Raw genomic sequence first — 15,445 nt, forward strand, 5'->3', positions numbered from 1 at the left:
TTTATTTTTAAATTTTTTCCATAATTTTATTGAGAAACAAATAGCAATGAGACAGTTTCAAATCAAACTGGTGGGACAGTTTCGATAATTAACTCATTGCATAATGTCTTCCTAGTGGTTATTTGCTGTACAAGATGCGGACATGATATCCTATTTACAAACACTATTAGAACAAATCCGTCTATTCATTTAGAGAATGTAACTATATATCTATCCTAACCATTTTGAATACACAGATACAAAATGGACATTCATCTGTATCCCCTTTTTTGTTTAGTTCCATCCAGTCCAGAAATGGGCATCTGAGAAGATCACACACTTCTCAGAGGATGAAATTAAAGAAGCAAATAAATATATGAAAAAACACTCTACATCACTAGCCTTCTGAGAAATGCAAATTAAAACAACATTGAGATATCATCTCACCCCAGAAAGAATGACTATCATGAAGAAATCACCCAACAACAAATGCTGGAGAGGCTGTGGGGAAAAAGGAACCCTTCTCCCCTGCTGGTGGGAGTGTAGACTAGTGCAACCGTTATGGAAATCAGTGTGCAGCACCACCTGGACGAAACAGGATCCAATTCTCCGAGGGGTGACTTTGGGAGGCCAGTGTCCCTGAAATGTCTTCCTCGTTCCCCTCAGGTGGTCATTATTCCTGCAGAGCCCTTAATCATGTGAGAATCTAAGTGGGTCTCAGCCAGGGAGGAAGGGCTTTGAAGAATGAGCTCTCTTCTGATCTTGCTGGGCGTAGGCCATGGCACCCCGGGGTGCTGTGTGTCTCTCGTTTCAGAAGCAGCCAGCCAGGTGGCAGGACAGCAGAAGGAACATGCAGTGTACAGCCTTAGAACACCGTTGTGCTCGGTGGGGTCACTGTAGAGGGAAGACCTACTTAATAAACCGTTACATAGGGGCTTACAATGAAGGCTTTGTTTCTTTACTCACCTATAGCTGGCAAAGCATGCTACTTAGACCCAGCGCCCCCTAAGTCTAATTGCCTGGCTAGCAGGTAGGATATTGTTCAACGCTGTTCCTGCGTCAGCAGCCCGAGTTGCACAGCACGGTGCCATGCACTGTCAGCACAGTGCGCCCTTCGCCATCATTACCTCGCTTATCTCTAACCACCTCTGTGTTGGGTAGGAATGTTTCCTAAGAGCAGAGACGAGAAAACTAGCTCCGGGGGGGACTCACTCAAGGTTGTACCTCTACGAAGAAGCTTATGAGGGGCTCTAATCTGAGTTTACACTAAGCAACCTGAGCAACACTGAACTAGGCTTTTGCAAATGGAGCCAATAGGACACGAGGGAAGAGCATTACCACCGGGTGGGGGAAGACGGACCATCTGTTCCAGGCCGTGAAGGCTGGAGCCAAATCATATGACCTCAAGGTGGCTCAAGGAAGCCATTCTGTGGGTTAGGGGTGTCTAAGGGCTGGCCAGCCAGAGGGCCTTGGGCTATGCTAGCATTGTCTTTTGCTTTACAGAGAAATGATGCCACAGCTCCTTCTTGGGGAGGAAGACCACACATGACTGTCTAGCGCTCTGCAGGAGGATGCTCTTTGGAAGAAGGGTGGTTCGGCTCAGGGGCCTCCAGGATGTCTACTCCCTGGAAGTACAGGACTGTGAGCTCCATGAGGGGTGAGGCGAGGTCCTCAATTCTGTGCCGCACAGAGCCCGGCCCACACTGCTGCTTGGTGCTTCCTGTTGTTGTCACCGTGGATTATTTCAGGCATGGGGGTAAGGAGTGGGCAGGTACTCAGGGGCTAGCTCACCCACCTTAGTAGAGGAAGGCTGCAGTGCTTCCACGATGCCTCTGGGAATGTTTGCAACTGAATTGCACTTTATCCTTGTCCTTGGCACAGAGGCAGGCTGGCTTGGGACCCCACCTGCACAGCCACTCGACTTCCCTGCATTCATTATCCTGATAGTCTGTAGGCTTGGGACTCTCCTATAGCTTCCCCACACCCTCTGGGGAAGAATTGTTCAGGGTTTATGATCTTCTTTTGTTGTTGTCTCAGAGCTTCGACCTCCCACAGGGACGTGATCCCATGGCCCCCTGTGCAGGCTCAGAGCGGAATATGAGTCATTTTCTAGCCAGTGGTAACCTCTGTTCCTTCCCTTTCTGCTCCAGCGGCAGGTGGACCTTTGCTCTCCTTCCTTGATTCAGAGAAGAGGTGATCCTTGAATGTGGAGGTCCTGGGATCAGTCACTCACCCCTGCCACCACTTCCCAGGTTCTGAGGTGTCCGGTCTTTCTGTTCTACCTGGAGGAGAGACTAGGAGAAATCTAGGGACAGGTGGGTGGCTCCTCCAGAGATCTTAGGGTACAGGATATTTGCTTCCTTGATGGGGACTGGTAGAGACAGAGTCAAAGAAATGCAGGCGTGGTGTGTGGAAGGCATCCTCCATCATTTAATCTAAAGCAGTGGCCTGGCTTCAGCCTAGCTCAACCTTCCCCAGAGTTTTCCTGACATGTGGTCTTGTGTTTGTCCTTTATGTGCTTTAGGCAAAGCACACAGAGCTCTGCCGATTTACCTAAGCTCGCACAGAGCGAGGTCGCTGAGGGACATTTGGGGGTTCCAGCTCCCCTCCACCCACTGCTGCCACCTCAGAGAGTCCTTCAGTCCAACCAGAACCAAGCTGCTTGTTCTGGTGCAGCTTCCCATCACCCCAAGTCCTGCCGGAGTCGAACTCCCCCTAGTAACCTATCCCAGGCAAGCTGGGTGATCGCGTGGCTCCTAAACAGCAGAAGCGGGCCTTGCAGAGCACCCCAAGGGGTCTTCAGAGACCCCACACTCACACAGTGCTAAGTTTTAGGAAGCCCAGGGCTGTTGTTCCCAGCTGGGGAGTGGGAACCACGAGCCCCTTTCTGTATCACAGTCTCCCTGGCTTGTTTGGCTGAGTCTCTGCTGTGTGTGGTGGAGGACACCTCATTCCTCTCCTTGCTTCCTCTTGCACTTGATCCTAGCACGGGAGGCCAGGTGTGAGAAGCCTGGAGCCCCTGGAACCAGGAGAGGGGTCCTTTGTGGCTGGATTCCATGTGGTGTTAGGAAGGGTGCTGCCCTAGGGAGGGCATGTAGGGAAGACCATGGGCTCAGGGCTCAGCCTGGGCTAGGCTGTCGCCCTGAGCTGTCACTTGCTAGCTGGCTGAAGCCAGGCCTGCCGTAGTCCTGCGAGCTGGGTGCTTTCGTTTCCCTTCCCAGCTACCTGGCAACTAAGGAAATCTAAACCTCGGGTGGACCAAAGCTTAAAAACAGCTTTCCCAGAGATTTAAAATTTAATTCAAAAATAAGGAAATGAAATTATATGCGAAGATCAATTCCATTTGTCTTCTGCTCAAGGCCGGGCAACAGAGGCTGCTGCGGGCGTGTGAAGTGCGGTTCTCGCAGGAATCAGCAGCCCAGGGGAGCAGTGGGCGGCCACAGCGACAGCACCTGGATCAGAGGTGGCTTCTCTGTAAGGACTGGCAGGCGCGCTTTCCTTCCCTCGAAAATAGGGGGCTGAGGCCAAAGGATGAGAAGGATTCTGGGTAGGCAGGCTGCCCAGAACGTGCACTGTGCTTGACCTCAGCCACGTATTTACTGCATGCAGACCACGCGTCAGGCTCTCTTTCTGCAACATAGCAATGAGTGAAGGGACACAGGTACTGTCTCTGAGGGACTCCCTTCCGTGCGTGCGTGTGTGTGTGTGTGTGTGTGTGTGTGTGTGTGTGTGTGTGTGAGAGAGAGAGAGAGAGAGAGAGAGAGAGAGAGAGAGAGAGAGAGAGAGATTCCGGAGAAATAAAATCGAACATAAAAACAAGGCTGTGACCAGAATTCATGTCTAGCAGGGGCTCAGAAAGTTATGGAAATAACACTTTTATTCCCAGTACATAATGATTATGTTCATCCGGGGAATTGGTGTGGTGGGAAGAGAGGTGAGCGAAGGCCTGGTGAGAAGAGCAGGCTGTGCTGTAGGCGGTCGCATGTGCAGGTTGTGGGCACAGCGGGCCCAGGGACTGTTGCCTTCCTGTAGAACTGAAGGAAGGGCCCAGAGACAAGAAGACATGGCCTTGAGGCAGCGGGATTCTGCGCAACAGTTTCTTCTTGGGTAGGAAAGACCTCAGGGGAGGCAGCGTGCCTTTGAGTGCACTGGCTTGGGCCAAGTTCCTGGGCAGTCGTTTTCCTATTTAGTGGTTGTCCTGCGCTGCCTTTTCCTCTCCCCTTTGTCACGTGTGCCCTACATGGCACCTGCTAATGTGACTCTGTGATGCCAATAATGGGCCTGGGATTCTGGAAACTTTTTTTTCTTCTTCTTCTGTATTTTAGGGAAGGGTCTACAGGGTGTTCAGGGTCTCACTACTAGATCAGAATCCTAGTGATTCTTCTGTTTACAGCCTCCCAAGTGCTGGGATTACAAGTGCTGGCCAAACTGTCTCAAGGCTTCTGTCTCCTTGTCTCTGGGCCCTTCCTTCAGTTCTGCATGCAAGGCAACAGTCCCAGGGCCCACTCTACCTCTCTCAGCACACCCCGGGGTGCAGGGCCAGCACGGCAGGTCTGGGGATAGAGTACTGGGCCCCTGTGCCTGCTTGCAGGTGCTTTAATCCGCTGAGCTATTTGGCCAGCCTGGGCCTGGAAATCTGAAGGGGAACCCAGCAGGCTTCGGACAGCAGGGAAATGAACCCCACAGCTGGGACCCAGAGCCAAGGTTACCGGGTGTCATCTGGCAGAGTGGACTAGGGCAGGCATAGGTGTGGTGTCTGGGGAGAGCTTGGCCTTTGTGTTGTACCTGGCCCTGGGACTTTGATCTTGCCTGCCACACCCAAGTTCTTTCATCTTGTGCAAGTGGTCGCTGTCTCCAAGCCTCAGTTTTCCCACTGTCTGAAAAGCAGGACAGGCAGCTCATCTACCAAGGAGGGATTGCTGGATGAACTTGCTCTGCTTCCTTCTCCTGGGCTGCAGAGGGGCTCATTTTCTGACCCACATGGGGCCCCAGGGTGCGAAGAGGTGAAGACAGGAGGGCCTGAACCCATGCACGGTGGCACACCCCCCCAGTGCTGATGCTGGGGAGCTGGGGAGGAAGACACGCTTCCTGCTGCCTGGAACCCGGCGCCATCGTGTGAGGAAGCCCTTGCTGTCTATGGACAGGCCTAGGCAGAGGAACCAAGCCCCTCGGCCTGACAGTCAGCCCACGTGAATCAGCAGCGTGAGAAGCAGGCCTACAGCCCCAGAGGAGACACCATGCTGACCCGGCCTCCTTGAGGAGCCTTCCCGAGATCACAAATCTGTGCGCTAAATAATTGATCCACATTAAGCCGCTAACTTAGGGATGATTGATCGAGTGATGGTAGATAACAGAAAACAATTTCATATCAGTTCTCAAACCTTGAGCAAATCATTAAGAGCCTGATCCTTTGGAGAAAAAACAAATAACGTTTTGCTTACAGTCACAAATTCCTGAACTAGAATCTGCAGCCAGACTCGTCAAGCTGTAAAGCCCTTGCCCTTTCCAGTATGAGCACGCAAGTTCCTCCGGCCTCACCGTCCCATGACTTCCCGGCAACGGAAGCACAGAGAGACACGAAACCAGAGACAATGGGGAAGGCTGCTGCAGGTGTGTGTGGACCAACAACGGCCTTCACTAGAGACAGCCTGCCGATCTGCAGGCTGGGCACAGCTGTTAGACGCAGAGTCAGCAGACTCAGCTTGAATGCGTGCTGAATAATTGCATTGTAAAACCGGAGAGTAACAGAGAGGAACAAAGCAATGAATTCTGCTCTTACTTTTAAGATTAGATGAGAAGACACAGTGTGTCCCCAGCCCTGCAGTGGTTTTGTGACACAGCCCAACACTCTGCCCATTGCACAGTGGGGACCCCAGCTTGGTGACTGCTTCACGACACATAAGAAGGAACCAAACACTGTGATGCCCATTTTAGAGGACCAGACCTTAGGAACCATCCACACACACCTGCAGCAGCCTTCCCTCCTGGCCTCTCGCCTCCTCTCTTTGTTCTCTCAGACCCGCCTCTTGGGAAGGGCAAAAAGCACAGCAGTGCTGCCCTGTTCAGGACCCCTCAAGCTCTGCTGCCCTCTCCCCCCTCGGTCACTGTCCCGCTCTAGTGTCCTCCCAGCCCACTTTTCAGTTTGACAATAGTTGTTCTCCCTCCATACTCTGTCCCTGGAGAGGTCAATGTGTAAAATTCTCCCCCAGTACTTACTGAGCCAAGCATGCTGCTAAATGCTCCACAGCTTTAAATTTCTCACTTCTCTTCGTTAGGTTCTCCTCCATGTGAAGGTGTGATAGCTAACTGCAGGGTCAGCTTGAACAGGAAACGCCTTTGTGATTAGTTTAGCGCGCTCCTGCGTGTGTCCGCATGGCGGATTTACTCAAGAGGGAGGCCCCACTTGGGTGTGGGGGGCACCGACCAATCGGTTCCTAGCCCCGGGGCATAAAAAGGGACAGCCGCACTTGCGCTTCTTTGGAGGAGCCCCGCCTTCACCATGGCCTCTGGCGTCCCTCTCCATGCTTCCTGGGCAGACGCAGCCTTGCAGCGCAGGCCTCGGGCTTCCGGGCAGGGACTCGCGTGGGAATCTGCTGCGAGCTGTTGGCCCTCAGCTTCCAGCGCTGCAGAACGTGGCAGGCTTCCTGCACTCTCGCACCTCCGACCCTGCAGGCAGCCGCTGCAAGGCTGCCTGTAATCCTTACATGTCATAATACACGCTGTTCCTCAAGCGCAGCCTGACCAACAGGCCTCGCGTGCTTTTAGCTTCTGGGATCAACTGTCTCCGCTTTCCACTTCCCAAGCGCACAAGGTCTTCCGCTACACCTGGGAGTCCGCCTCCGCAGCACCCTCTCTGCTCTGTGTTCCGTCTCACTAGGTCATACTTCTTTTTTACATCCAGGTTTAGATAATCTTTTCTCCTGAACAATCTCTCAAGACTGGCTGAGCTTTCACTCTGGCGTCTCCCCTCATGGTCTGTCCTCCCATCTGGTTCATTCTTTCTTTAACTGTCTTCTAAAAAAACTTTTTAACTGTGTCTTTTTTTTTTTTTTTTTGGGTGCCCATTACAGACTTTAAATTCCTTGTGGGTATGACCTTGACTTCACTCTCCTCTTTTGCACCGGAAGGTGTTCTGGTTCAGCGTCCTCTCAGGTCCTCTCTGCCCTTGTGTTATCTCTGAGGCTACGGATGTCCCGAGCTGCTACTCTCATCCATGCAGCCCATTACCCCAAACTGGACCCAGGTGACAGAGTTCATCATGGTGGGCTTTGCCGGGGTGCAAGAAACACACCTCCTTTTCTTCATGCTGTTCCTCACCATGTACCTGTTCACCTTGGCAGAAAACCTAACCATCATCTTAGTGGTGGGCTTGGACCACCGGCTGCGGAGACCCATGTATTTCTTCCTGACACACCTGTCCTGCCTTGAAATCTGGTACACCTCAGTCACGGTGCCCAGGATGCTGGCTGGCTTGGTTGGGGCGGAGGGAGGCAAGAACATCTCCTACGCCGGCTGCCTGTCCCAGCTCTTCATCTTCACTTTCCTTGGGGCTGCTGAGTGCTTCCTCCTGGCTGCCATGGCCTATGACCGCTACGTGGCCATTTGTCTGCCCCTCCGCTATGCGTCCCTGGTGTCCTGGGGCACCTGCTTCCGCCTGGCCGCCGCTTGTTGGCTGGCAGGCTTCCTCACGCCCATCCTGCCAATATACCTCATGTCTCAGCTGACCTTTTGTGGCCCCAATAGCATTGACCACTTCTTCTGTGATGCCTCCCCCCTGCTAGCCCTGTCCTGCTCCGATGTCACCCTGAAGGAGACCGTGGACTTCCTGGTGTCTCTGGCTGTGCTCCTGGTCTCCTCCACAGTTATCGCCGTGTCCTATGGCAACATCGTCTGGACCCTGCTACGCATTCCGTCGGCGGCCAAGCGCTGGAAGGCCTTCTCCACCTGCGCAGCTCACCTGACTGTCGTGAGCCTCTTCTACGGCACGCTTTTCTTTATGTACGTCAGGACCAAGGTGGCCTCCTCCATCAACTTCAACAAGGTGGTGTCTGTCTTCTACTCTGTTGTCACGCCAATGCTCAACCCCCTCATCTACACTCTTCGGAACAAGGAGGTCAAGGAGGGCCTGTGCCGTGCCTTTTCCCTCCGGTTTTGGAGACGCTGATGAGGAGGCAGATCGGGGTGACTTGGATATTTACCAGGATGGTGGCGAGGGCTGTGCAGAGAGTGGGTACTTAGCTTACCACAGGAGAGACTTCACTGCAAGGAGGCTTACCGACTGGAGCATACTTTCTCTTTCATGCAAGAGTCTAAGAGGAGTAGTCCAGACTAATGCATAGTTCAGCCCCACTGGTCTCCAAGGATTCCAGCTCCTTCAATCTCCCAGGGCCAGCACGCCCTAGGATGTGGGCAAAGTCAAGTCTGCAGGCCAAATCTGGCTTAGCCGTGGCTTTGTAATGGTCTGTGAGCTAAGAATGTGTCTCACACTTCTAAATGATTAAAGGAACTGCAAAGGAGAATATTTCGTGATATGAAAGTTTCATAAAATTCAAATTTCAGTGTCTCTAAATCAGGTTGTATCACCTCCACTTCCTGCCCTGAAGACATCTAAGGCTGCCCTTGTATAGCAGTGGTCGCGGTGACTGCCTGCCAGCCCCTCACCTGGAGCAGCCTCCCGGGCTCTTACGGGATCACACTGGGCAAGAGGAGCAAGGCTGGAGCCTGGAGCAGAAGCGCCTGCCTGTCAGGGCTTCTCTAGACGTAGCACTGACCACTGAACTCACCTTTGTATGAGAAGCGAGGTGGGTATCCCATCGCACTGAGGGATGGCAAAATATTCTGCCATTGGGCAATCACTCAGCCACTATTCAGCTCTGGTAGAGAAAGAGAGAGAGGAGAACAAACTGGGTAGACAGCGGACAGTTCCTACCACAGACAGAACCCTCGGAGCCAGGGCCGGCTTTCTGTGGGTCAGAGGCACTTAATCTTTGCTATGTACACTTTCTGTCGTTGGGAATGGAAGGGTCTTCCCTGTCTACCAGATGACACTTGGAAATTGGGCGAAGGAGAGCTCTGTGGCTATGTCAGCTCTCTCAAAGTCATTTTAAAAAGACAAATGCAATGCAAATGATCCCTTCCACATAGACAGCGGCATTCCAAAAGACATTCATAATCATCACTGGAACGTGGATTCCCCACATGACAGTAAAGAAGAGAGGAAGCTGCTGAGCTTGCATCTGGGTGGAGGGGAGGGACTTTCTGGGGTCGCGTTTCTTGGCTGTTCACTGACCTGCACACTACATTGCGCCGTCTTCAGCACAGCTTTGCCCAATAACATCTGAGCACTTACATTTTCTGTAGTTAACGGAGAGGACACAAGCCAAGCATTTAAAACCTCTCAGGTTTAAATAGAACAATTCCTCAGAAGGAAGGAGGACCACGTACTTTCAGGTACCTGACCCGAGTAGGTGTGAACACAAAATTAATTAGACTCGGTTATCAGTTGATGAAAACAATGCAGAACATGTTGGGTTATAATTGGGAATGTTTATAGCAACAGAAACATTTAAACTTTAAACACAGGAGCTCTGGATTTTAAGGATTACTCTAAGATCGGCTCTATGGGAAGCACCAGTAAGGGTTACCCTTTGCTAACCCTAATTACATAATATGGTAAAAACTCTGAAACACAGGTTTAGAAAAAGGATTTGATACATGTAAAAGTGTATTTTGCTCTAATGAAACCAGGCACAAGGAACGAATCTGGAAAAAAGCCATTTTTGTGAGTGTGAATATTTACATTACAAAACTAAAATGATTGCTCTTTAAAAAAAACATACCCAGTTACCAGAATCTGGGTTGCAAACCACTGTGGAGGTGCAGACAGCTAGCGGTTTTGGAGCCACTATCAAGGACAAGTCAGTCTGCAGCAAAGATTGCAATGGTTGACACACTGAGTCAACTTGGGAAGGTTACCCTTTAACTCAGTGGGCGGCCGGGGTCCTCACTTCGTACATATCCTGAGCTTGTGGGGGAGGGGGCATGAGAAGCTGTAGGCCGATAGATAGCCTGCTCACAGTGCAAGGGAGGAAAGGTGGCGCGCTCTCCCGCACCCTTCTGCACTGGCTGCTTTTGCTGTCTTCTGCCACCTGGAATGCTTGCCCCTGCCTTGGAGCATCTGGTTATGGGCGGAACTACCTGTGAGCTAAATAAACCTTTCCTTTCTTAATTTTGGTTGTTGGTCTTTTGTCCTAGCAACAAGAGAAAAGTAACAAAGACAAAGATATATTATGAAATCGTGTCGGAGAAAATGCATATTTTTGTAAATTCTGAAAATGTGGTTGCTTTTGGGATATGACTATTCACTGTGGAAAGCACAGGCCCTGAGGAGCTGAGGACACAGAGCACGTCCCAGGAAGCAATTCTGAATGAACATTCAAAGATGTGGGGTGCACAGCAAAGGGCGCTGCTTCTCTGGTTTCCCCACGCTGGGCTAGAACACTGACTTATTCTCTAGGGCTTGGCAAGAGGGCTTGATTTGCACCCTGAACTCAGAACCCGGCAGTGTGCGGTTAGCAAGCAGACCCAAGGCTTAGACAAACGTCTGCTCTTCGTGACGCCTGTCTGAACCGTCTTGTCTGCATCCGTGTTGGTGCTAAGGTTTTTCCTTTGGCACAGATAAGAGGTGAGCTGGAGTGCAAAGAAGCCTTTATTGCGGGCGTGGAGGACTACAAGGGAACACAAGAACATGCTGAGGAGGAGGCAGGGCACCCGGGTATTCATTAAGTTGGGCTGGAGTTTACATGGGCGGGGTGAGGTGACGTTTCAGGAGCTGGTTGGGGAATTGGTGGCGCGCGCAGAAAGGAAACAGGAAAGTAAGGCGAGCCACCTGATCTCAGCTGCTCAAAATCCTTCAGCTGCCTAGAGCAGGTACAGGTTGTCCACTTAAGAAAAGATTTCTTGATAGACGTGTTTAGGCTGCTGCAGTCAGATTAGGCTGGAAATGTTGGATCGCAGGCTTCCTTAGACTCTCTGAAAGTCCTTCCCTGGGACCTTGGTTGGGGCCAGGGTCTTGTAGAAGTTTCAGTACTTCCTCAATGAATCAACAGACCTAACTTTGTCACTGTGTATGATTTTATTGGATTACTGAACAGCTTCTTGCTTAGTGCTTGCTATGTGTCGCATACTACTCCACGTGTTTAATGTTAATGCACTGAATTCCTCATTTACAGTCCCATGAGATCGTTGCTGGTATTCACCTCTTTTACAGCCCAAGGAAGAGAGTTACAGAGAAGCTGCAGAAATGTCCCGGCCACACGGCGCAGTAAGTGTTAGTACTAGGGCCGCAGCCAGCTCACCTGCTGGGCCGACTCTGTGTGACGAGGCCCAGGCACGCAGGCCTCCTCCCTGTCACTTCTTGCCCCTGTCTGTGACTGCTCATCCAGCCTGGAGGGCTTCACTTACCTTCATCCTAAGCATGTGACCTATGCTGCCTGGTGTCACATGCTTTTCCATTTCATTGTCACTACAACCCTGAAAGAAAGATGTAGGCTTAGCTTACATGGAAGGAAAGTCAGGCTGAGAGAGGTTTAACAACACGTGCAAGTTCTGACAACCAAAATGACAACAGTGGGAGGGGGCCGGGTCTGGGTGACAACCACTCTGCCCTCTCGCCTCCTCTGAGAGATCTCCTTCAATGCTAAGTTTGCCTAAGTGGATTCATTCATCCATCCAACATATATTTTCTTTTCTTTCTTTTTTTTTTTTTTTTTTTTTGCGGAACTGGGGATTGAACTCATCAACATATATTTACTGCCTCCTATGTACCAGGCCCTGTCTGGGTATACACACCATTGGATGGACAGCATGCAGGAGTTTCCAACAATGACAGCCTTATTAGCAAATGGGCCTCTCCCATCCCTGAGACTGAAATACAAAGTGATGGCAGCTTGGTGACAGCAGGGATGCGGGTGGGGTGATGGGCGCAGAGCAAGCAGCATCTCTCGGTGCTGATTTCGGGGAGGGCACACAGGAATCGGCCCTCCCCGCGCTCCACTTGGGCTGCTCACCTGCAGCTGCATCTGCCGAGCACCCGTCCTCTGCTGGTCTTTACAGGGCGGAGAAGGATGATGTAGCATGTGGGGAAGAAGAAGCAGCACAGCAGGCCCGCGGCTGAGGCCAGGATGGTGAAGACCTCTCGGCCACCATGTCTGCCTCAGGCATGCATGTGGGCAGGGGCGAAGGACACCCAGACGCAGGCACAGACCAGCAGGCTGATGGAGATGTGCTTGGCCTCGTTGAAGTGTCGGGTAGCCAGCAGGGAAGGAAGGCCACCGGCAGGCTGACCAGGCCCAGCAAGCCCAGGTAGCCCAGCATGGCATAGAACAGCTCCATGGAGCCTCCGTCACACTGGACAGTGAAGCTGGCCCCTGGCTCTGTGGAGTTCATGGGCCAAGGGGGCCATCGGGCCACCCAGAATGTGCATAATGTGGCCTGGACCAGGGAACAGATGCTTGGGATGGTGGCGGGGAGCTGGGGCCCCACCCACCTCCTGGCGTGGGCATCTGACTGTGTGGCATGGAAGGTGGCCAACGCCCCCAGGGTCTTGGCCAGCACAGTGGACACGCAGACCATGAAGGTGACCGTGAAGGCTGCCTGGTGCACAGTGCAGGTGAGGGAACCCGGGCGGCCAATGAACAGGAAGGGACAGAGGAAGCAGAGTGCCAGGGAGGCCCCAGGAGGTAGCTGAGCCTGCGGTTGTTGGCATGGACCATGGGGGTGTGGTGGTGCCCGATGAAGACACCTAAGATGGCCAGGGCCAGGAGGAAGAGCAGGGCTGTGCAGATGGCCAGCGCTGGGCCCAGTGGTTCAGGGTAGGACAGGAAGTCAGGGGTCTTGGGGACACACTGGCTCTTCCCCACATTGGGCCACTGGTCCCTGGGACACTTCTGACATGTGGCACTTTCTGAGGAGAAAGAGAAACTGGGTCAGAGAGCAACATGGGGAGCCCTGGGCACTTCCCACAAAGGAGCAGTTCTCCCCTTTGTGGCGGGCTCCCCAGGAGTCTCCGTGTGCTTCAGTCTTACAGCCATAAGCCTCTGCACAGCCTGGGGTCCCTAGATCCAGGGACCAAGACACAGGAGGCAGGAATCCCGGGCACAGCTTATCACTCTGAACCAGCATGGGGTGCAGTGACACTGAGCAGCCTGCAGAAGCTGGGCTCCTACCTGAGTTCCCTTCCTCAAGACTGAGTAACAGGCCCAGCCACAGCTAAGCCATGTATGCCTTCCCTCATCTGTGCTGTCTCAGGAAGCCTTAGGGACATCTGCTGTGCACACCAACTCTCTGCCTTAAATGAAACCACCTATCTCTAAAGTACTCCAGTGAGAATGTGGCAGAACATTGCTTTTCATGGCTTTTCATTTAGAGCAGGTTTTGTGCTGGAGTCCTGTAAATGTCACGTATTACCATCTGACCACTTGCCTGGGTTTGTCTGCAGCTCTCAATACCTGGGTCCTGGAATCCAGTGTCCGCCTGCCATTCAGGTCACAGGACTTCCTGTTTGTCACTTCCCCTTTCCCCTCTCCAGTGTCTGTTAGTGGCTCCTCAGCTTTCCCCAGGGGCATGACTTTTTCTTTTTAAGAGGACAAAGAGCATTCCCACGGTCTCCCCCTCCCTGGGGGTGTTTTCCGTGTGAGAATAAGCCTTGTTCAAATGTGTGCATCGACACTAATTTAAACTTTAGAACCAGCTGTAGTCACACTCGCGTCCTGCAGCTCCACTGTCTGCTCCACTCCTCCTCACCTGTGCTGAAATACATAGCGCTCGTGCTCCAGAGCACGGAGCATGGGATGCTCGCTGACCTGTGAACCTGCTACTCACCTACTCACCTTTCGCCACAGGCTCACCTCAAGATCTTGGACTCTCTTATTGCTTTCGTTCTTCAAATGCTTGTTGACTTAGTCATTGGCCTACCTTGTCTGCATGGTTCAATGCCTTTGATGTGTGCTCAAAGCTTCAGGCCTATATCACACTCTGTACCTTCCACTGAAAAGCCTCCCAGCGATAGAACAAATTGTTCCATTCTGTCCCTGTGGCTGAATGCTTGAGCTTCTGTTGAGGCCTACAGACTTCATGTTGTGGTCTAGCTTTATGGAAGAACAAATGCTCTGCCTGCAGTGAGGCTGGAGCCTCCATATCCTTGAACACCCTTGCAGCCAACACAGAGTGTGCAGAGTCCAGCAGATGCAAGCAAATACATAATGACTCTGTTAAACACAGATGGAGCTGATGGGGCACTGGGCTGTGGGGCCGAGCAGCTATCCCCTTTGATGGCTCCTTGACAGAGAAGAGTCAGGGCAGCAAAGGGGAAACTGCAGGGCTGAAACTGAGAGGGAGGAGGAGCCCTGGGAACCGATGTGGGTGTGCCGGCAACCTTAGGAGCTCAGACAGGCACAAAGGAATCCCGTGATTCGCTGTCTCCTGAGTCTTGGTCACTGGATCTAGGGACTCCAGGCAGTGCAGAGGCCTACGGCTGTGAGACTGAAGCACACAGAGACTCCTGGGGAGCCCGCCACACAGGGGACAACTGCTCCTTTGTGGGACAGCGCTTTGTGATTACAAAGTGGAGGCAAAAAGGAAAAGCAAAGCTAAAAAGAAAAACAAAACAATTTACAATACTGACCTTGCTACTGGCTGGTGACCAGGAACTGTGCCATAGACCTATTGGTTCAGCTGGAAAAATCCCCTTAATAATAACAGCAGACTGGCATTTCTAACTGTAGGAGAAATCCATAGGCTTTGCAAGTTTTCAATCAGTTTGTGGATTTTTGGTCTAAAAGTCATAGTTGTGCTTCAAACTATGCCCTCGCTTTCTACAGGCCCTAGGCCCTAAGCTCCTTCAGAGCCATTAGGTGTCATGTTGGCTCAGGGATGACAGAGAGGGGTAGCTCCTGCCAGGAGACTCGGCTGCCAAGGACGTCCTGGGAGGACAGCAGCTTCTCCGTGTCCTTCGACTTCAGGACGGCAGCTGCCATGGCCACAAGCCTGAGATCCATCCAAGTTTGACACAAGGGGCTTGGGGAAGATCTCACTAACCTCCAGTTTTGGGACCATGGCCACCCTCTAAAATGGCAGTCTCAAGACATCTAAAAACATTTAAATCCTGTCATGTGTCATAGAATATAATGGATTAAAATTATAAATCAATCAAAGAAGACAAGTAAAAAACACAAGCCTGTGGAAATTTAATAAGTCTAAGAGTCTGAGATCCAGAAGGCATAAGGAACTCAAAAACATGAAGGCCTGAAGACAGAGAATCCAGGTCCACAATGGGGTGAATAACTAGGCATCTCTCCATGTCATACAAATGGCCAAGAAATATGTGAAAAAAGGCTCAGTGTCACTAATCACCAGAGAAATAGAGATAGAAGCCACAATGGCACAGCACTGTATCCAAGTCAGAATG

General features: G+C 51.8%; 1 protein-coding gene and 1 pseudogene across 1 annotated transcript; one reads left to right on the forward strand and one right to left on the reverse strand.

Moving 5' to 3' along the window:
- LOC101561895 overlaps positions 1-6,502 on the reverse strand; it is a 22,125-nt pseudogene extending 15,623 nt beyond the window's left edge.
- A 690-nt stretch (positions 6,503-7,192) lies between these two features.
- Positions 7,193-8,143, forward strand: LOC101562289 (olfactory receptor 6Q1). The gene has a single exon (XM_004645844.1). The coding sequence runs from the start codon at positions 7,193-7,195 to the stop codon at positions 8,141-8,143; it is 951 nt and encodes a 316-aa protein (XP_004645901.1).
- Positions 8,144-15,445: the final 7,302 nt, after the last annotated feature.

This window comes from Octodon degus, unplaced genomic scaffold, assembly GCF_000260255.1.
Source record: "Octodon degus isolate 3935 unplaced genomic scaffold, OctDeg1.0 scaffold00239, whole genome shotgun sequence".
NCBI lineage: Eukaryota > Metazoa > Chordata > Mammalia > Rodentia > Octodontidae > Octodon > Octodon degus.